Below are 22,691 nucleotides of genomic sequence, written 5' to 3'. Positions count from 1 at the left end.
GGAAAAGGGCGTGCGAACGCAAAGAATTCCCCTCCCCTCTTCGCTGTCTCTCCCTCTGGGTTTCCGTTGTGCTTTTTGTTCCCTCTATATATATGGGATTAGGGAGAGCAGCGCCGCCGGGTGGAGCGCGGAGCAAGCTGCCTGCGGCCGGGCGTTTGTCTCCCGAGCGAGACCGAATGCTTCGGTAATTGGAAGAGCGGCCGGATTAAGGCACCTGCCCGGATGACGCGACCGGTTGGGAGGATTAGTAGGGACAGCTTTTCGAAGCCAGCTTATTCCCGCATTCCTCGAGCGCGCGCGCCCGCCCTGGCGTCAGTGGAAATAAAGTGAACAGTTCTGAAATTTTAAACTTGCGCGCATTCCATTAATGGTCTATGTAGCTGGCCAAGCTAGGCAACCTTGTGATAAATCGGCCAAGCTACTGCTGCCTTAATCTGCGGGAACCGGTACATAACCACGAACATGCTGGAGGTTCATAGTTGTGTCCGCTTAGCTAGAACGACTGTCACGTTCGTTTCACTGGTTCTTTCTCTCGCTGCAGGAAAACTCACGGGTGCTTTCTGGAAACCGTTGGTCCACTGAACTCAGTGATTAGAACGTGAAGATAACTTTGAACGTTGACAAAAAATTGTTCTTGCGTGTGACTGAATACTGTAGCAGTTAATAGGGCATCAGAGGCATTTTCCCATTTGCTGCTTACTGAAACCATTAGCAGTCACCGAACTTTCATTTTCGTGACACTGGCTCTTGAATATCAATGAGTAAATGAGTCAAAGCCTATCGAACTTTTGTCACGCAAATAGAGAAGGGGGCGAAATAAAGAACAGCAACATTAGAGACCGTATAGAAAATCATCGTTAACGTGATCTGCTTTAACAAGATTGAGATGCGTGCCAGCTGGTGTGAATCGGACATTCCAACTGAAGGACGGGATCACCAGAAAAGGAGTACACGTGACAGCGCTGGACTAACAAGTGAAACTCGATTGACCAATGGCCTGCTCAGGATACCAAACGACGCATGCGTATAAATGCGCAAAACATATGTGGCGCAAGTGCATTGCTGTGCGGGTGCACAGCAATGCAGGTTGGCAAAAGTGCGTAAAGAGTTTGGAGACTAATGAAGGCATAATTTTCGAGGCTTTTTGTGCGTTTCTTGAGCATGTTAACTGCGTCAATGGAACACCTTTTTTTTTCGCCAGAAAAAGAAAGATTCAGAATCTGAAAACGGCCATGCCGGCCGGATGTGTGTAAACTATTGGCCAAATTTTGTTTTTTTCCTTGTTAGTTCACATTTGGTAGAATGTCTTTAAGCCTCAAGTGTCCTTTTGAGCGTACAGTGGCGCACTTACGGAATTCTTAAAAATCAACGTGTCCTGAAAGGTGGGGGAGAGGGTTCTCTTCCCCTTACAGAGGCTTAAAATTTAAGCTCAGGGGCGCCGTGAGGGCTACACTACACGGCTAAAAAGTAAACCCTGGGGCCTGAAGACCTTTAACAAAGGCTTTACAAGCGTTTATTAACTTCAGCGCAGTAATCACTAGACAAAACCTAGCATCCTGTGACGTCCTCTACTTTTGTTTTTCGTCCTTGCACTTGGAGTGTCGGCGAAAACCATCTAGTTCAGCTTGTCATCTCCTCCGCAAAACAGACGAACCGCGGTAGCATGTTTATCACACGCGTACGTTTCATATATGCAAGCTTAGTGTATCGCAACATTCACCTTCTGACGCTCCACATCATGCCAAGTTCAGGGGAACTTTGTTTGCCTAATGGTTTACCGGGGCCGTATCCTATAAGCTGTCCATTTTCCGTTGTTCATTTCGCGTCCATTCGATGCTTTGTCATTGGTCACTCAGATATACACGCGGCTCTCAAGCGTCCGTGGCAAGCGGCCCGGCCATTGGGTAGCTGCCGACCGGCCCTCACCATTCGCTGCGTATTGTAGCCAATGGCAATCAGTGGCCACGGTCCGTGGCAAGCGACACCAGCCATTGGTTGGCTGGCAACCGGACTTCACCATTGGCTGCGTATTGTAACCAATGGTAATCAGTGGCCAAGGTCCGTAGCAAGCGACACCAGCCATTGGTTGGCTGGGAACCGGACCTCACCACTGGCTGCGTATTGTAGCCAATGGCAATCAGTGGCCAAGGTCCATGGCAAGCGACACCAGCCATTGGTTGTCTGGCAACCGGACTTCACCATTGGCTGCGCATCGTAGCCAATGGCAATCAGTGGCCAAGGTCCGTGGCAAGCGACACCAGCCATTGGTTGGCTGGCAACCGGACCTCACCATTGGCGGCGTATTGTAGCCAATGGCAATCAGTGGCCAAGGTCCATGGCAAGCGACACCAGCCATTGGTTGTCTGGCAACCGGACTTCACCATTGGCTGCGCATTGTAGCCAATGTCAATCAGTGGCTAAGGTCCGTGGCAAGCGACACCAGCCATTGGTTGGCTGGCAACCGTCCCTCACCATTGGGTGCGTATTGTAGCCAATGGCAATTTGTGGCCAAGGTCCATGGCAAGCGACACCAGCCATTGGTTGTCTGGCAACCGGACTTCACCATTGGCTGCGCATTGTAGACAATGGCAATCAGTGGCCAAGGTCCGTGGCAAGCGACACCAGCCATTGGTTGGCTGGCAACCGGACTTCACTATTGGCTGCGTATTGTAGCCAATGGCAGCCTGCTGCCAAGTCCGGCCACCTGGTGGTGACAGAGCGCTGCGATGCACCTCACCGTTGACTGCATATTGCATCCAAATTCACCCAATGGCAAGGTGCCGTCGCCAACCATTCAGTGGCCGAGTCGCTTGCCACAGAGGCTCGAAAGCCGCGGGTATACCGAGTGACCACTAACACAGGACCGAGTGACACACCCGACTCTTGCTTGGCATTTAAGGCGACGAAGCGCGCCCAGGGAATGGGCAGTCCATTTAAATTTTACCCTACGTGCGTGTTCATTTAGGTGAACCTTCACCTACTAGCACAGATCTGCATGGCGAAGGGAACAAAAAAAAGATGATAAGGCGACGTTGCTTGTTCACAAGGTGTAACAGCGCTGCGGCCTTCCTTATTGTTTTTGTTCATGCACACATGCACACCCCTCATCATTAGGCACACGGGGGTCATCGAGAGCTACGGTCGGTTGGCCATGAAAGTGGAGCATGCTGGCTTTCAAGCGTGGCATGCCCGTTAAGCGGAAAGCGTTGTGTTGTTCCTGTATTCGGGGGAACAAAAGTTTGCAGAAAACAGGCGCTCCAAGCTTGGACGGTCACTTCACAAGAGAAGCTTTCGCACCGTTATTTATTAGGTCTTAAAAAAAAATCTGATTTGCGGCGAAAAAAAAAAAAAACTCTGCACGAACTGTTGCTTGCTTTTGCTGGTAAAGGATAAGAAAAAATGCATACGCTCGCCTCCAGTTTTAATGATGCAGTGGTAAAGTTCATTGCATAGTGCTCTGCAACGCCGTACGAAAAAATGTCCCAACCTGTCTTGATGTATAAAGAGCCCCAGTACCCGGACTTCGATATTTTCAGGGACTGGACCTGTCTCGAGAGACAATGAAATTTTGGCTGTGCACTTTGGTGAGGGGCGTATGTGCACAAATTCAGACTTTTGGGTGGAGCATTGGAGGCCGCAGCGGCGAGCATAACGGTCCACTATGGTCGCCGCCTCCTGCAGGTTAGCCTCAATGTCTGCAAGGGAACCCTGCGTGGCCCACAGGGTGATGTCATCAGCATACAGCGCATGCTGCACACCGGTGACAGCGCCTACCGGCCCAGCTGGACGCTGTCGCCGATGTGCAGCATGCGCTGTATGCTGATGACATCACCCTGTGGGCCACGCAGGGTTCCCTTGCAGACATTGAGGCTAACCTGCAGGAGGCGGCGACCATAGTGGACCATTATGCTCGCCGCTGCGGCCTCCAATGCTCCACCCAAAAGTCTGAATTTGTGCACATACGCCCCTCACCAAAGTGCACAGCCAAAATTTCATTGTCTCTCGAGACAGGTCCAATCCCTGAAAATATCGAAGTCCGGGTACTGGGTCTCTTCATACATCAAGACAGACGGTCAGAAACAACATCGGCCAAACTCCGTCAGGTGGGGGACCAGGTGGGCCGCTTGGTCCGCCGGGTTTCTAACAAGCGCGGGGGGTTACGATGTAAGGACGCCTTGCGGCTGGCGCATACATTTGTAACCAGTCGAATTCTATATTCGAGTCCATACCTCCACCTGCGGAAGCAAGACGAGGATTCACTCGAAGTCATCCTCCGCAAAATTATTAAGCGGGCTCTAGGCCTCCCCGTGACCACCTCCAACAAGCGCCTCCTGGGGCTAGGCATGGTGAACACATTTCGGGAGCTCCGGGAAGCCCACTTGACTAACCAATACACACGTCTCTCGAAGACATCGTCGGGTCGCCGCCTCCTTGCCCGACTACACATCCAACATACCACTCTCACGGAAGAGCGCGTACGTATTCCATCCCAGTGGAGATGCGCCCTCCACGTGCGCCCTCTTCCCGCGAACATGAACCGTGAGGACCATAATGGCCGGCGCCTGGCGCGGGCGGAAGCCCTGGCCCACGCCACTATGGATCGAAACCCGGCGTATTCTACGTGGATGCCTCAGGCCCCACCATGGGGGATGGTACACAGCCGCAGTCATCCACCAATCCAAAACAGTGAATGGCCTTACTTTCCGAGCTCGTGACATAACACACGCGGAGGAGGTCGCCATTGCGTTGGCTGCATCTGATTCCAATTCAAAAACAATTATTTCCGACTCGCGAGGGGCATGTCGGAACGTCGAGCAGGGCTGGGTACCGTATCTAGCCTACCGCATTCTTCAAAACAGCGTCTACACCGGTGACCCCGCGCACCGGCGTATCGTTTGGGCTCCCGCTCACATGGGCCTTGAGGGAAATGAGGCAGCTGACGCCGCCGCCCGCGCGCTCTCTCACCGGACATTCCCCTCCGACCCTGACGATCAGGAACTCGAATTTATTCCAGCTTACACCTTCAAAGACATGGTTTTATTCTATCAATCTGGCCATGGTCTTTATCCCCGCCCGTGTAAAGGTCTGTCAAAGGCGGAGGAGCGGCTTCTGCTCCGCCTGTATACTAATACTTTGCTATGCCCGGCAGCTCTGAAACACTTCGACCCTTCTTTCTCGGGCAGCTGTCCGCACTGTGCGGAGAAGTCTTCGGACATCTACCACATGGTGTGGGCCTGCCCCTCCAACCCTGCTATCCCCCCTCACCCCAACCCAACCCGGGAGGACTGGGAGGCGACCCTGCTCGGCTGCTCTGACCTGCAGGCCCAACGGGCCTTGGTCGGGCGAGCCTGGGCGGTGGCCGGTGCCACTGGGGTCCCGAACTAGGGACCTCCACCTAGTATTTGTAAGGGCTGGCCCCCTCTGGGTCAGCTCATGCATAACCTCCTGTATTATACCTGTACATAAATGTTTTCCACCACCACCACCAACCTTGTTGGTCTTAATACATGAGAAGGAACATATTGGTGTTAAGAAGCACCCTTTAATGCAAAAAAAACAGAAGAAATTATTCTCGTCAGAAGCACAAAATTGTTAGCTCCTGACTTTGTGTTGACACTTTCGCTAGTGTTATAAAAATGAGGAATTGAGAAGGCTGGGAGGTCAACTCGTGATATTTTTGGATTACTCGACTGCATCAAGTGGAGTAAATCGTTACTTTATGTAGTAGGTAACAGACCATTATGTAATGGAACCTCCATAGAGGCCCAGGTATTCTTTCAGGTCACTTCGACCAGCATGAGACCGGGATCAGAGAAACATTTATGGGCAGCAGTACCAGGGTTTGAGCCTTGAGCCAGACAGAAGGCGGGTCTCCAGCTCGAGAAGGGGGCCCAATCAAGATACTCCCCTGTGTCGTCTTTATCGGCGGCCGCTGCCACCTGTGCTGTGAGACCGGTGGTGCTGCTACACTGTCAGCAGATACGGACAGATATTCAGGATAGCTTAGGCCTGTATTGTTGAGGCAGGCTTCCAACGAATTATATATATTATTAAGCTTGCATTGGTTGGGTAAGCTTTCACTGAATTCCGTCTAATACATAAGGTGCAGAGGAAGCTTGCCTCACCACTAAAGGCCTAAGGCGATCTGGATAGCAGGGGGGCGTCCATGTATTATAGTGGTCTATGTGATAGCCTTTCTTGTGTAGGAGCCCCGTTAAGAGTAGCGTAACGAGCAGGTGCCCTAAAGGTGCGCCTGCGCGCAAGAAAAAAGGCAGGTGCAGCGCAATGGTGGATTAAGGTTTGACTAGGCCTACTTGTGCGGACCGAAGGGCGACCATGGGAGACACGGTAAGGGAAACTCAAAATGTAACAATATGTCAGATGATTTTTTTTTTAATTTACAGGTTTCAATTTTAAACACTGCGAGAGATCGGTTGGTGGAGGCCATGCGGGTGATTACACAGAAAGGCGGACATTACGTATGTGATACAAATCAATAATTAGACGATTAATTACCTAAACTTAATATAGCATTTTTTTTATTTCAGGGGAACTATTAAAATCCTAAACTGAAGGTCGTCAAAACGGGAGGCAAGCCCCATTTCTAAATTTTCTTCATCGGCATTGTGGTTCGAAATAGCGAACCTCCAAGTTACGCACTTCAAAGATAATTGCACTGGCTTCTCCACGGTGCGTGCTTATAAATTGCTCCCGCTGCGCGCAGTATCTTTGCCGAAATCTCGTAACTCCTTCTGCTTCATAAAATACACAAACAGCGTCTGATATCTTCTACATTAGAAATGCGGCGCGACACAATTAAAAAATAGGCAACGCGAAACTGAACCCAACAAACATTCGAATGCGTATTATGGATAAAGAAAATTAAAGTCTGGGCTGACCTTTGATATCGGCATTCTTCAGTTTCGCAATATTATCTTGCTTCCTGAAATCAAATACAAAAAAACTGATCAGTAATTTCAGTTCATAAGCATCTAATTATCGAGCTTTATCCCGCACATAGCGTCCGCCTTGATGTACCATCCCTCTGCAGAAACAGCACTGAGGCATCTCTCGCAGTTTTAAGAATAAAAATCTGAAAACGTTAAAAAATATAAGAATAGTGAATTTCGTGCATTAAAAAATGATACAGTTAAAGTAGCCGAAGAGTTCTGCACAAATATATACAGTAGCCAATGTGACTAGGACGTTAATGGGAGAAGCAGCACAGCGTAATAATGGGGCATCCCACCAGTAAAGTTAGGTGAAGTAAAGAAAGCCTTAGGAGCAATGCAAATGACGAAAGCAGCTAGTGACGATCACGTAACAGCAGATCTGTTGAAGAACGGCGGAGAGATTGTGCTATAAATTCTAGCCACCTTGTACACGCAATGTGTTGTGACTTCAAGCGTACCAGAAGCTTCGAAGAACGCTAACATCACCTTAATCCATAAGAAAGAGGACGTCAAGGACTTGGAAAATAACAGACCAATCACCTGACTATCAATAGCCTACAAGGCATTTACTAACCGTAATCGCCGAAAAAGTAAGGAAAACCTTACACTTCAATCAACCAAATGATCAAGCAGGCTTTCGTAAACGATAGTATATAATAGACCATACTCCTGATATCAATCAAGCGATAGAGAAATGCGCAGAATATGCCGAACCACTATACCCATATAGCCTTCATAGATTACGAGAAAACATTAAATTCAGTCTAGACCTCAGCAGTCATGCAGGCATTGCGGAATGCGGGTGCAAAAGAGTCTTATGTAAAAATACTGAGAGATACCTATAAAGCTGCATAGCTACAATAGTCCCCCATAAAATCAGCACTAAAATCAGTACTAAAGTGGCCTGTGTGCGCTTGACAGGTGCTGCCATCTGTCGAATGGCACTAACATGAACTGCGCATGCGCAGTAGGAGCAGGTGGTTTCATTTTCAACCAGTGGAGCTGGAGGAGAAGAGGTGCGCGTGCGCAGAGAAGCCCTGTGAAAAATCGGATCGTGAACTGCGGTTCCCTTGCGAGACTATTGAACATTAATTTGGATTTCTGCAAGTTAATGTTTATACCCAGAGTTCTGCTCTGCCCGTCTAACTTCTTGATCATGCTTTGCAATTAATCTCCTGAGTGACTTAGCAAGACAGTGTCATCAGCGAATAGGAGATTGCTTTGGTATTCTCCATTAACTCTCACCCGTAATTGTTCCCAATCCAGGCCTCGGAATACCTCCTTTAAACAGGTGGTGAATAGTGTTTACGAGATGGTGTCTCCCTGCATGTTGCCCTTCCTTATTGGAAAGTTACTGCTGACCTAATGAAGGACGTTGATAGGTGTACAGTCGTTATAGATATTTACCAGTATCTTCACATAAGACTCTCCTACATCGCGATCCCGCAACGCCTATATGACTGCTGAGGTGATTACATTGGGCTAATGTATAGATTTGCGAGTACTCTTCGGCTACTTTAAGTATCTTTTTCATATTGCTAATGACGTTGCCCTCTTTGTCTGTTAATGCATACATCAGGTTTTTACCTATTCCTAGTTTTTTCTTCACACCGCTTTGAGGTTACCTCCGTCCTTCAGAGCATGCTCTATTCTCTTCATGTTAAACTTCCTTGTGTCGGCTACCTTGCGGTTATTTATTAACTTTGATAGCTTTACCAGTTCTATTATGTCAGTAGGATTGGACGCTTTCATGCTTTGGCGTGTCTTAATCAGATCTTTCGTCTCCTGAGGTAGCTTGCCGGTACCCTGTCGAGCCATCCGACCACCTATTTCTCCTGCGTGCTGCGTAATGATAGCTGTGAGTTTATAGTTCGTTGCAAAACATTAAGGTCGTCTTCCTCAGTTAAGCCGAATAGCTGTTCTGCTGCGATATCCTGAATTACTCTATTTTCCTTTTTACCGCGAACTCCTTAATAGACTGACTTCCGTTTCACCAGTTGCCCTTCAATTCCCTCGTCAAATCTAGGCTAATTCGAGACCTTACCATTCTGTGGTCTCTACAAGGCACCTTTCCGAGGATCTCCGGGTCTTGCATGGTGCCAGTGTGAGCGCATAGTATGAAGCCTATTTCAATTTGTCTCACCTTTGGGGCTCTTCTACATCCACTTCCTGTTCTATCGTTTGTGGAAGAAGGTATTCATGATCCGTAAATTCATTCTCCGTGTGAACTCTACTAATAACTCGCCCCTGGTATTCCTGGAGCCTGTGCCATAGTTGCGTACCACCTGGTCTCTGGCCTGCTTCTTGCCTACCTTCGCATGCCGGAGAAAAGAATGCTGAAAAATTAATATGCAGAAAACCAAAGTGACACGCCGCGCGGGCTCAGTGGTTAGGGCTCTCGGGTGCAGAGCTGGAGGTCGCGGGTACGAACCTGGCTATGGCTTGCGTGTTTCGATGGAGGCGAAACGCGAAAAGGCGTCCGTGTGCTCTGCGATTTCAGTGCACGTTAAAGACCCCCAAGTGGTCGAAATAAGCCCGAAGCCCTCCACTGGGGCAACTGTTTTCTTTCATTCCCACCTTTCTCCGTTCCCTTACGACGTGGATCGGATGTACACTGTGATCTGAAAGAATTACTGCGCCATTTCCTTTCCTCAAAAACCAATTTTTTAATTTCAGTTTCAAACAAAGTAATGCTCAACAGTCTTAGAAAAGAACAGCAGTCTAGAGTTGATAGCGACGTGCTGGAAGTGGTAAGTGGATACGTCTACTTAGGGTAGAGAGTGACCGCAGATCCGGATCAAGAGAGTCAAAGAACTAGGAGAATGAGAATGGAGTGGAGCATATTTGGCTCGCTCTCTCAGATCAGAAGCGGAAGTTTACAAAAGTTCCTAAAGAAAAAAGTATATAACAGCTGTATCTTACAGGTGTTCAACTCTAGGGCAGAAACGGGGTGGCTAATGAAAAGAGCTTAACTGAAGTTAAGGGCAACGCTGCGAGCTTTGGAAAGGAAAATGTTAAGAGAAAGAACGACAAGAGACGGGAAGAAGGCTCAGTGGGCCAGGGAAAGAAAAAGGGTTAATTACATCAAAGTTAAAATCAGGAAGAAGAAATGGGCTTGGACAGGACGTGTAATGCGAAGGCAAGATAACCGATGGTCGTTAAGGGTATTCGGAGTGGATATTAATTGAACCCAAGCCCAATGATGAAAAAGGCAGCGGGGGACGGCAGAAAGTTAGGAGAGCGGATGAGATTAAGAAGTTTACGACGATAGGGTGACCGCAGCCGGAACAGGGCAGGGTTGATTGGAGCGATATGAGAGAGGCTTCTGCACTGCAGTTGGTGTGGTCAGGTTGATGATGATGATCAAAGTTCACTGAGCTGTTTAAAGGGCTAATGAAGAGGTTTTACAATTCGGTGAGGTTAAGAAAGTAGAATGCGTTAAACTTGATGGTGAAGCATATGAAAGAATTTCCAGCCAGTATTTGAAATGTTGACATAATCACTGAATAAAGCCGTGATGGCGATCAGGCTTCTCCGCAGCTGTCGCCATTTACGGTGGCGGTGCATTTCCAATGCAGCAACACTTGCTCGGAGGAAGAAAACCAGCTCCACCGAAGTAGAAGCCCGCGGTGCGTTGTTTATGGCCTCACAGCAGGGTGCGAGCGAAGACAGCGGAAGTTGGAAACCTTGCCGTCCGTGACATCATCAAAAAGCTTCTCTTCAATTCTTTAAAGCTGTGGGAAGAAGCCTGAACATCGTCTCGGCTTTGATCTGTGAATACGACCGTGATCGTATTACTAGCGCAAAAAAAAAAAAAAAAAAAGAACTTTCTAGGGGGAGGGGGGAAGGTACTAAAGGAAGTAGGCATGTTATACGGATCACCGTTAGGCTTTCGTGCGATTGAACCAATGAGGGATGATCATTGCCTTATTAAGGCGGTGGTGTTAACGGCCCCTTTGCCGAGATTTTCTAGCCTCGGCGTTCGGAGCGAAAAATCACGAGCATGACTTTGTCAGCTGGTGCGCAGAGAGCAAGTTAGGAGGCAGGTGGGCCAATTAGGTCACGTGACCTTGAGGCGTCACCCCAACCTGCCCACCGAATAGTGAGCAAACTGCCCACCGTGGCAAGTGGCAGTTAATGATTGGTAGCTCGGGAAGAGCAGCCTGGGTTGCACCAGGCCCACCGCTGGGAGCACCTGCCATCGCAGGAGCAGTGGCGCGTAGCTTAACCGCTGCACCACTGCGCCAGGATGTGCATGAGGACTCCCAGGGATTTATGATTGTAAAGTAGAGAATGACCGTTTGCATATATAGCAGTTAACCCATTACGCTATCGCGTCATATCCTTATGGAGGAGTAAGCCGCCACGGTGGACCAGTGGTTATGGCCCTTGGCTATTGTCCCGAAAGACGCGGGTTCGATCCCGTCCGCGGCAGTCGAATTTCGATGGAGGCGAAACTCTAGTGGCCCTTGTACTGTGCGATGTTAGTGCACGTTAGAGAACTCCAGGTGGTCAAAATTCCCGGAGCAATGAACAAAGTGGAACTACTGAACAAAGTGGAAGTGTATATTTACATAGTGTTGTTTTTTTTAAAGCGAAAGCTTTACTACTTGCACTTTCAGCCTTTGCCATGGCGCGGCGGTGCCACCATTGACCTTTAGTTGACCTCTTTGTGACGTCATGTGTGACATCACGCCGAAGAGAAGGGCGACCAACTCGCGCCGTCGCAAGCCGCGGCGGTGCCACCACCGGCGCCTAACTCCTGCGCTCTCCGCTAGGAGCGCGATTGTGGCGTTACGCTGAAGAGATTAGGCTCGACTCACGTCGCTAGAAAGCAGTAGCTGTGCCAACCACCAGCGGCTTAAGATTGCTTCGCGATCTCGCGCCGTCCGTGTGCGACGGCGGTGCACATGAACGGCGGCCTGACTGGACTGGATTGGATTAGAATAGATTAGATTAGATTAAATTACATTAGATTACATTGTACTACATTACATTAGATTAGATTACATTGGATTGGATTGCACTGGATTAGATTGGATTGGATAGTATAACAGATGCATCGCCACAAGTCTAACCACAAGCACCACCACCAGCTACACTACCAGCTGAACCACAACGTAGGTACGGATATTGCTTTCGCAATTACCGGGCTTAACCAAGCTAAGCCACAGCGATTTTTTTATTCTAGAAGCAAGGACCAAAAAAAAAAGAAACTAATGGGGGAAAAATTACGTTGCTGTAAATTTTCTAGTTCGGTGAAAAGCAGCGGAAATGGAGAAAAAAATAGTAGGGTTCCGAGTAGACGTAAAAAAGCATGTGTTCAGCCCGGTTGGCTCATGGTTTTGCTTTCCTGGGTCATCGCCATGTGTGGCGACGATATTAGACACAGATTAAGTTCTCATCGAGCTTAAGTTGATCTAATCTGTTTGCGCCGCAGATGGAAGTTAATGAAGACGGCGATGCACACCGCACTATGTACAGCGCGACACTGTGTTGCAGTTTAACGCAAGGCGTGATAGGCTGCGGCGATAGCATAGTGCTATCGTGTAGGGGCCAGCCACTCTCATTTGTTCGAGCCGCCATGGGTTCGAAACCCAGTGGCGGCAATACTTATTTCAATTCTGAACCCTAGAAGCCAGGGCCGCCATAAGATTTCTAGTTTTATTTCACCTCGTGAAGTAGTAATTTCGCACTAAAAACTCCATGTGTGCTGGTTGCTGAGAGAACAGTTTGAATATGATTCAACATGCGTACAAAGCGTTGAGCCTAGCCTGCGCTTTTAAGGCGTTTGTCGTCGAGGAAAGCTAGTTCACAGCCCAGAATGGCATTTTTATCCTATTCAGCAGTTCGCTTTTTTTTGATAGAGGAAGTTCAGCCTATATTTTTTTTTTAATTTTTGGGCACTCAGCTCTTGAATTTCTCTCCAGTTTTTTTTTTTTGACAATTTCCGCGAGAAAGAACTTGACTTAGACGGAGTCTATTATAACGAAAAAAGAATAAAATTTCAGAGGCAGGACAAGTAGCCTACTTATTGAACTTATTGAGCACGCCAATATGAAGAACACTGGACAATGAAATGCACTGCGTGGTTACGGTCACCCAGTACTTCAGTTCCCACATGCGTCCGTGTGCTCAGTAAAGTTCTATTACTCGTTCTGCCTTAGGGGATAACAATAGAGAATCCAGAGTCTACTACACCAGAAAGACTAACGTAGCGCAATGACGAAACAAGGCAGTGCCAGGCGCTGGAAGCAAACGCTCTCGCAGCGACTCTTGCTCCATCTAGTGGCAGCGCTTTGGGTGATCAGGAGGCGTCGTCGTCACGTGACTGCAGCGGCGCATGCGCTCTGCTTTCCCGCCGCCGCGCTGCTCTGACCCGGGTCCGGCGGCGAGGACGAGGAGCGGCATCCACCGCGGCTTCCGACGGCGCCCTAGGCCGTCCGGGGAACAGAACCTGCGTGCTCTGAGGTTTCAGAAAGACGCCAGGCGCAAGCTGAAGCCTCCGGCGTAGGATGCTGTGCGCAGCCTGGCTGATTTCGACATGCATCGCATTACACTTGACGTTCAGATTCGGGTAAGCACGGCCTACTCGTCCGCCAGGCAGGGGGGAGACCGCCTTCCTCCGCTATTCGAAGCGCCTCCGGCGCGTTCGATACGATGCTTTGTTTCTTGTCTGCGTAGCACTAACGATGAACGGCAGCGCATTGTTTTTGCGCGAAGCTGCGTGCCTTCATTAAGTGAGTTAACTACCAACATTGGAGTTACGATCCGGTGGCTCTATGTGCTGCCCTTGTTTTGCACTGGAGCAAGAAAAGACGAGCTTTAAAGTTCGCACATTATTCGTATTTCGTTGGAGGTGTGCGCATACTGTATTGTCTCGACAAACCGCATGGCTTCAGCACTGGGTATTGTAACATTAAGCAGCGTGCCACTATGCTGCTACAGAAAACAACGTTACGGCGCCAGGTGGTAAAAAGCTATTAGCTGACAAATGATGGCGCGCATTCTTTCAGATTGATGTCGTGCGCAAGAATTCGCAATGAGCTCAGAAGGTTATATATCGACGTTTGTTTAAAGGTTTCAAGGATATATATTGGAATACGCATTTATTTAAGGTCTATATGGATCAATGGCTGTCGACCACCTGAAGGGAGCAATCATGCTTCCTCTTGCGCATGTCAATTATGCGGGTGTACAGCCTTTACAAGCAGAAACTTGTAAAACGGGTTGCGTGAGTGTTTTATGTAAGGCTAGATACAGCAGCAAAATAAAACAACAAAGAAATAGATGGTTTCTTGGTGATAGTTGGAGACAGGATGGGTTGGTTTGGTCGGATTAGCACTGGTGGCTTTGAACACGAAAAAGATAAAAAAATACTTGAACATGACAGCAGGCCATTTCCAAAGTCAACTTAATGTACCGCGAGCTCTCGCGTGAGACGCTTTGTGAATAAAAATGGAAGAAATAACGAGATATGTGGCTCAGAAGAACTGCTTTGCATGGCTAAGTAGTGCATTCACATCCGTCTTGGATAAGTGAAAGCATTTTTTTCTTGTATTTTTCAGTAAACCTTCCCTGAAAACAAGGAGCTAAACTGAGCATTGAGCAGATTTTTAGCTGTGAAAATTGTAGGCTGCATTTCATTCTGTTCATTGTTATAAAAAGTTGCGTTTATTAATTAGCGATCAAAGCCGGATGTGCCACAAGTCGTAAAGAATAAATCAAAAGCCTATTCTCTTCATTAGCCTTGTTTTCTCTATCATTTGCAATATACTAGAGTCAGGAAAAAAGTGACGTCACAAATTAGGCGCAGCATAAATGCATTCGCCCAGTGAGGTAAGATTCTGCAGAAATTGAGGACGTGGAGCACGTCCAGCCAAATAAATTTGTGGAGACGAATCGCAGACACAAGTCGTCGTCGGGTCTCCACAAATAGATTTGGCTGGACGCGTTCAGCCAGGCGGGAACGGGACAGCGTGCCGCCGGCATGCAGTTAAGAATATAGTCACGTGTGTGGCACGCGCTTCTTCGGTAACCAGAAATCTCCGATTTGTTGAAATCCCATGAATATATTACTGCGACCGGCAGTGTATTCCAGCGAGCAATCAAGTATGCACGGGTTTCGGCTTATAGAACTACCTTCTGTCCCACGGTGTGTAATTTGACACCAACTGGGAGGATCAGCTATCGTTGTTGTTTCTCTGGCCCGCAGTATGCCGTCTACTACAGATGCTGATTATTTTGAAGCATGCGTCTACGTGTCAGGCACTGGTACTCCTACATTTCCGTATCACACTTGTAGACTGAAACTTTCTTTCGACATGCCTGCTTGAAACTGCCTGAGGTTTACACAATGCTTTTCGTCTAGCTTTAGATCAGTTTTTGCCCTTAAAAACAGGTTTCGGCAACATAACACCCTTCTTGGTCCGATTCAGACTGTTCAAAATTACCTGAAGAGTTCAACTGTAAATTTTTGCGTTTTGACCATTTTCGAAGAGAACTGGGAAATATTGAAAAAGAAGTAATCTATAGGCTGTGACTTTAACTTGTTGTAATAAAGGAAGTAAAGGAACTAACATACATGTTTTCGTCATGCCTCCTATGAAGGTTTTCTTAAGTGTGGCTTTATTCCTCGGTTCAGGCTACAACAACGGTTCTCAGCGACAGAGCAGTGTGGTGGAAGGTCCAATAGCATTGATGGAGGCTAAAAAATTAGCCAATGAGGCATACGTTAACATTGATGCCAGACTGTGCACCTTGGAATTTTCATTATGTTTTCGTAACTTAACAGCTATATGTTCTTAACGCGCATTGTGAGCATTCATCACCATCGTAGTTTATTTATGCATATAAACTTCCTTTGGACATCACATGAGTGAGGCAAAAGGTACATGAAAGTCCAATTAATAATGTAGTAAATATGAGGTTGAATAAATTTAGAGATGGTAGTCTTGACCTTCCAATGCATGGCATTGCATTTGTGGAACAGACGAACGCGAGTAAAAAAAAACAGAAAAAAAACAAATAACAATGCTGCATGGTCTGATTTGTTAGGGGAATCTCCCAAAGTGGAGTAGATTTGTAACAAGGGAGTAATTACTCATTAGCATCCATCGAAGCACCACCATACGGCTACAAAAAAAAAAGCTACGCAGCTTCATCAGAAACTTCGCAGTTGCAGAACGTCCCGAACCAGGACACACTTTCCTTCACCTACGAACCTTCTGTTCGAAACTGTACAGCTTTCCTTTATACTTTTGTTGCGGTACCGCTGCGCTTGGGTGGATGATAACCATTACTTAATCCTCTATAACCATGCTGTATGCGACAAAGTTCCAGCAGGTGGTTGGTTCACGCGCTTTTGCTTTAAGCTTATTTCATATTTCACTAATGTAATTACTATCATGTGCTGAAGCAAAATCAACTGGCTAAGCCTTTAGACAGGCATCAGCAAGGTGGAAAGTTGTGTTTTTGTTTAAAGGAAAGCCCTTTGGAGGCAAAGAAAATCAATTACAAACGAAGCTGGACTGTTTTCGTGATTAATGACGTTCCTAGATCTCTTTAATGTTAGATTCTCAAGGAAGAGTTCGAAGATTTATTTACTTTAGCTGTTTCTACGAGCACTTGGATTCAAGCAGTAGGTAAAAGAAGGGCAGGCTTGTCCGTAAAGACTGCAGTGCGCGATTCGAAAGCTTCATACTTCACCTTTATGTCAGAAAACCAGCAGTGATAGCGGTTAAGATAGTTGCACGCTACTTTAAACTTGTTACCCCTTACAAAAAAGTTTTAGACAGTCTATAGAGTGCCTATAGACTTCTGTCTATAAAGTCTATAGACGGTCTGTAGACAAAAGTCTATATGCAATACAAATGCCATAGACAGTCTATAGATAATCTATAGATTTATGGCCATACACTTTTAGCAGACTTTTGTCTATAGACAGTCTATAGACTATGAATAGACAAAAAGCAAAATCTATAGGAAGTCAATAGACTCAATAAGAAGTCTATAGACTGTCTATAGACCATTTTTTAAGGGACCATCGCTTGACGTGAAATATATACGCAGTTTTGATCCTGTATAACCATTGCTCGCTAGCCAGTAGTAAAAGTGCTCGCTAGCCAGTGGTCCGTCCGATGGAAGGATTTATGCAGTAGTTGAGCCTTTAGTACTAAGTGGGCCTCATAATTTGCACAATTTCTATTAGGCGCTCCATTGGTGATGATTTTACCAAATTCATTACAATGTATGAAAGCGACGAAAAGAAAGAAAAAATAAAAGAAAAAAAAATAAAAATAAAATAAAATAAATAAAAATAAAGCCCATGTGACTTGTGTATAAGTATCTCCATTGCGACTGAAAATGCTGTGACCTTAACACAATGAATCAACGGACCATGCGAGAAGTACGGGGGAAAGGCGTGCACAAAGCACGAAAGCGTGTTTCCTGCCTCTCTTCGATAAAACTGTTTCATTCCAGGGCGGCCTCTAAATTATGGAAGTTTTTTCCTTACCACCCTAAGCAGTAAGTCGACCCGAGGAGGACAACGAGGTCTTTGCAGCTCACGCACTCTCTGTGCCTCTCAATTTCCCAAATGCACTCTTGCAGCATGTGCATTTGCGAATGTCGATCACGTACCCACCTTCACCATATATTCTCACTCTCGCTTTGTAAGCTGCTGCATCTGCCTTTTTCTCTTCCTGGCTTTACTGCGGCCATCTTTTATACGCTTCTTTGACATCGGTCTGTGAATGCTTCGGTTCTGCGCTTTCATCGCATACGCAAACGCAAAATACACTGCTGCGTTTGGCTCGGAAAAGGGAAGAATCAAGACTGTTGTACGAATATGCTTATTGTCGTTGATTACGTTTAGCACGCTTAGATTCAGTATCGACGATAACGTTTTTGGCACACTGTGTAATGGCGCATGAAAGCAGACAAGCGAAAGATAATAATTTTCTAGCTAACTTCGGTCAGCTGCTTAATTATACCTGCGTAACAGGTATCGATTCTGTTCCCTTCGTTCTTTCCGCAGGGAAAAAAAGAAGCGGATAAAGCTTCTTTCTTGTATGCGAAAAAATAGTACTTCGAGCAAAGCTAGAGACATAAGTGAGCTGCGTTTGAAGCGAGTATTGTTTTCTACATATTTTACAGATTAATTGATTTATTCCCGACAAAATTCACATGCAGTCGTAGTTCGGACTCTCCTCAAAACAGGTGCATGCATTTAAGTGACAGCGGTTTTGCATTACGACTCTACTATCACGCATTTTTTATTGCTTGCATGTGTTGCATATTGCATTTTTGAAGCATCACATTTGCATAACACACGTGTAAGTTACTTTGTTAGTCATTATGTTGTATATGAAAGCAAAATGGAAATTGTAGTTATTGGATGGCTCTCAAAGCAGGTTGTGTAGCAAGAAATTACTGTAACATACGTGACATCACCATGAGTTGATGTGGCGTCCCGTAATTGTAGGTGTTAGTAGCCCGAAAGCAACATGAAACCACAGGAAAAAAACCTATGGCTCGAATGTCAGTTCTTAAACCTAGTGTATTATAGTGCTTGCGGTATCTATTAAGAAGTTTTTCATCACTGCACCCTAAGACAGCGACGAAAATGAGAGTATGAAGGAAACTGTGCAGTTGTATGTACCATCACAGTTCAAGCCAGCGTAATAGCGGAAGAAAAAGTAGTCCTAGCCCATTACCCATTTAAAAAAAAAAGTAATAATTCTTCAAATTGTGCTTGTATGAGTAGTATTAAGGTAAGAGTGTCAGTTTTCTTCCTTCACGTCGTCAGGCGCATTGTTTCACTCATCGCCTCTTTCTTTCTTTTCTTTCAGTTCCTGCCAATACAATCATCAGCCACCAGAGCAGCTGGAAAACATCACAGACATACTAAACACCATACTAGAGGGATATGACATTCGGCTTCGCCCAAATTTTGGAGGTCTCATCCCGTTTCACTCATAAATTCATAATAACCGCTTTTTTCCGACCAAAATGTCACTAATTATTATATGATGCTGCTATTATTCAGGAGGGTTTTGTTGCACGAGAACATCTGCGACGGATGTCCGCCTGGCTGGATTTTTGAAACAAAAGTTGAGAAATACTGACAACAACCACTAATTTATTTTCAACCCAATGTTTCGGGAACAACTCGATCCCTTCTTTAGGGGAGTTTCACATGCGAGCCGACAGCAGCACGGAGCAGCTTTCGCTTTCCCTTTGTTAGCAACTGGCGAAGTCATTTGACTTATGCGGAGGGGAGCGTTCCTGGAGCCCCACTGACCATCGCCTTTGTGAGTATGATGTGCCATGACTCAACGTGGCGCCTCTTTAACAAATTAGGCTCCACGGTCAAGACGCTCACCTCTTCGAAGGCGATTCTGTGATCGCCGTGCATGTCAGTACACGCCGAAGATCCCCAGGTTGTCGAAATAATTCCGGAGCCCTCCACAACGCCACCTCTTTCTTCTTTCACTCCCACCTTCCTCCATTCCCTTACGGCGCGGTTCGGGTGTCCGCGGAGATGCGAGACAATTATTCATAGAATAACAGCGCAACGGGTCCAGGCGAAAGAAGACACACCGAAGGAAAGACGGAATGGACGAACACAGAACAGAGACAGTTACTGCGCCATTTCATTTCCTCATACCCCCCCCCCCCCCAAACCCCACCACAAAAAAAAAAAGTGAAATGAGCACTGCATACCGTTATCACTACTTTGTATTCTTGTTTTTTCTTGCCCATAGGCCACGAGTTCTTGAGCTTTGCTTGGTGATTTTTATCGCAGCAGTGGTGCTTGCGCCCAGAAGGCTTGAACTGACAATATCGTGCCTATCTTCGAGCCTGGCCACAAAACAAGACCTTCATTGAGAGCTCCTTCGCCTATAAGCAGCACGAACATTTTAATGTAGCCTCAGGCAGCGCAGCGCACCATAGCACAAGGCTAGCGCGTCCTCCGGATCATCTCTCGGGCAGCCATGTTGAATTGTCAGTGGCACCCCCTGTGAAACTTGCGAACGGCACAGCTTTCTTCTTCAAATCCCACAAACAATCCATCGGCACTGCCACGGGTGCCGCGATCTCGGTGACGGCTGCCAACTTGATGATGTAGGCGATTGAAGAAAAAAATATTGCAGTAATTTCAAGAAAAACCAAAAGTTTTAATTAGCAGCATTGACGACTGCTTCTGCAATCCAAAGATAGCAGAGGTGGAAGACTTCCTTGCACGTCTGAACTCGGTCCAGTCCTCTGTTAAGTTTCCAACGCAACGGGAAAAGAACAACGCCTTGCCATTAAGAAAACATCTGCTAAAGAAGACAAGAGGGAGACCTAAATTTCACTGTGTATAGGAAGCCGACCCGTACCGGCCGCCACTTAAATTCTAATGCCAACCATCAAGCTAACCACAAGGCGTCCATCGCCTCCTGTCTTCTGAGGAGGGCAGAATCTATCTGCTGCTCCGAAGTGGAGCGAAATGAGGAAGAAGCCGCCATGTTCGCCGATCCGCAGAAGAATGGTTACACACATGGCTTTATTCAACGTGTTTCCCGCCGTCAGGCTCGTAGTACAGGGAGGCATTGTGCTTTCGTACGTGAGGGGCGCCGGTGGGACGCTTGCACGCATTCTACGAAAACGCGACAACTGCAATGCGTCATAAACCCGTTTCAATGATCAGCCGCATCCTAGCACGATCCAAAGACTGCGTCCCCAGAAAAAAACAACGGGATGTCGTTTACAAAATCCTGTGCTACAAGTGCCCAGCCTCACATATCGGCGAAACACAAAACGTTCATCAGTGAATCAGGCAACATAAGGATGATGTCCGATCAATGAATTCATAAGGCAAACCCCTCGCCGAACACTGCGAACAAGCCGATCACAGAATCGCCTTCGAAGATCTGAGCGTCTTGGCCGTGATCCTAATCCGTTTCAAAGGCGCCGCGTTGAATCATTTTCACATCCGGCTCACAAAGGCGACGGTGAATAGGACTCCGGGAACGCTCCCCTCCGCGTACGTTAATGGACTTCGCCACGTTTAAACAAAGGGAAAACGAAGGCCGCTCTCTGCTGTCTCTGGCAAGCATTTCAGTCACTCATGAAGCAGGGACCGAGTTGGTCCCAAGATGTTGGGTTGAAAATAAATTAGTGCTTGGTGTCAGTATTTCTCAACTTAGAGTTTTGTTGTAATTTATTAAAGGTGCAGTGAAGAGGAATCTGAATTCGTCTTTTTGCCGCGGGAACTCAATCTACATGTTCCGAGCATTCTTAGAACCTGCGGTTTATTGCCCTGTGTGGCCGATTTACCTAATTAAATCGGATTAACGTCCGGCTCCCGCCTTTTCTTTTTCTTGAATTCTCCTCCGTACGGTGGGCGGAGTCGACCAACGCGTGGAGTGCCTTTCACCCAGTCCCGTGGCGGCTTACCCCTCTGGCATCGGCGGAGTAATACGTAGTTATCCGTAGAAGCAAATAGCCCGCGCGTATTTTTATTTCTGCGGGCTTATTTTGCGGCTATATCATCTGCCAATGAAACTATTTATTCACGGAAACCTAAAAAACAAAGTAAAGTGAAAGCAAAGCCTCCACGGAGCTGGCTGAAAGGCACTCCACGCGTTGGTCGACTCCGCCCACCGTACGGGGAGAATTCAAAAAAAGGCGGGAGCCGGACGTTAACTCGATTTAATTAGGGATATCGGCCACACAGGGCAATAAGTCGAAGTTTCTAAGAATGCTCGGAACGTGATCGAGTTCCCGCGGAAAAAAGACGAGTTCAGATTCCTCTTCAGTGCACCTTTAACGCACTGTCGGCCGTTATCAAAAAGTTAATGGCAGACTGAGTTGTCGCATGGTTACACTACCTGCGATATCGAAAAAAGTAATACTGTGCTTAAGCTAGTTTGAACTTCAAAAATTAAGCATGGCTTGCCTCACAGCAGTATTCGACTCTGAAGCATTGATCGCTTCTGTTACAGGAGAACCACTGTATATTGGGATGGACATAAACATCGCCAGCTTTGACAGCATATCGGAGGTCAATATGGTAAGCATTTTTTACAAAACGGGAAGTTACCCTCGCCGGAACAGTTCGTAGCAGACGCTTTACACGTCCTCTTCGTACCGTCAGCACAATGCCGCTCGGAGCGTTGTGACCTCATGACGAAACGCGAGGAAGACGACAAAAAACAAACATTCATTGATCGCCACTGGAGGCCAACCAACCAACCAAAAAAAAAAGTCTTGTGAGAGTGCATACAAAGCGAATTGTAGGGGTGGAAAAACTTTTTAATATGTGGCCAAATAGTACGTTGCACATTTTGCATATACAGGTCGTTTCAGCGATAGTGAGCCCGAAGTAAAAAAAATACTTTTCAAGGTATAGAGGTGGCTTCTTCGGAATTTTAATAGCCGTGTTATCGGGCACCAGATAAACTGGGAATTATGCTCATAAATGATGAACTAGTGATTTGGTGAACTAATTTATAAGAGCAATCTTTTTAATTATTACAATGAATCACCTGGTCGCATTGCCAGATTCTTAGCTTGTGGGAGATTCGCTTGGAAGATATCTCTTTTTAGAATCTGAAAACGCTGTTACCCTCGGTTTTGTCTTCGAACAAATTTTTTCCGTCACGGGCACGTTTCAAGGATCGCTCTTCTTTGGCGCACTATTTCAAATTTTCAACTTACAAATTGTTGAAGCCATATAATTCGCAACCG

At 46.8% G+C, this 22,691-nt stretch overlaps 1 protein-coding gene across 2 annotated transcripts in view; it reads left to right on the top strand.

The window, feature by feature from the left end:
* The first annotated feature begins 13,330 nt into the window (after positions 1 to 13,330).
* Lcch3 (Ligand-gated chloride channel homolog 3) overlaps positions 13,331 to 22,691 on the top strand; it is a 29,211-nt gene continuing 19,850 nt past the window's right edge. Inside the window, exons 1-4 of one of the 2 annotated variants that reach the window (XM_089566048.1) lie at positions 13,331 to 13,530; positions 17,436 to 17,480; positions 18,806 to 18,912; positions 21,947 to 22,014. In XM_089566048.1, the coding sequence (XP_089422174.1) occupies positions 13,469 to 13,530; positions 17,436 to 17,480; positions 18,806 to 18,912; positions 21,947 to 22,014 (282 nt within the window). In that variant the 5' untranslated portion in view covers positions 13,331 to 13,468. The remainder of the gene's footprint in view (positions 13,531 to 17,435; positions 17,481 to 18,805; positions 18,913 to 21,946; positions 22,015 to 22,691) is intronic. The other variant, XM_089566049.1, reaches the window with a different exon arrangement.

This window comes from Amblyomma mixtum, chromosome 1 (genome assembly GCF_055824585.1).
Source record: "Amblyomma mixtum isolate Tamu chromosome 1, ASM5582458v1, whole genome shotgun sequence".
Classification (NCBI taxonomy): Eukaryota; Metazoa; Arthropoda; class Arachnida; order Ixodida; family Ixodidae; genus Amblyomma; species Amblyomma mixtum.
Note: the sequence above shows the minus strand (reverse complement) of the source record. Positions and strands in the feature narration are given on the sequence as shown.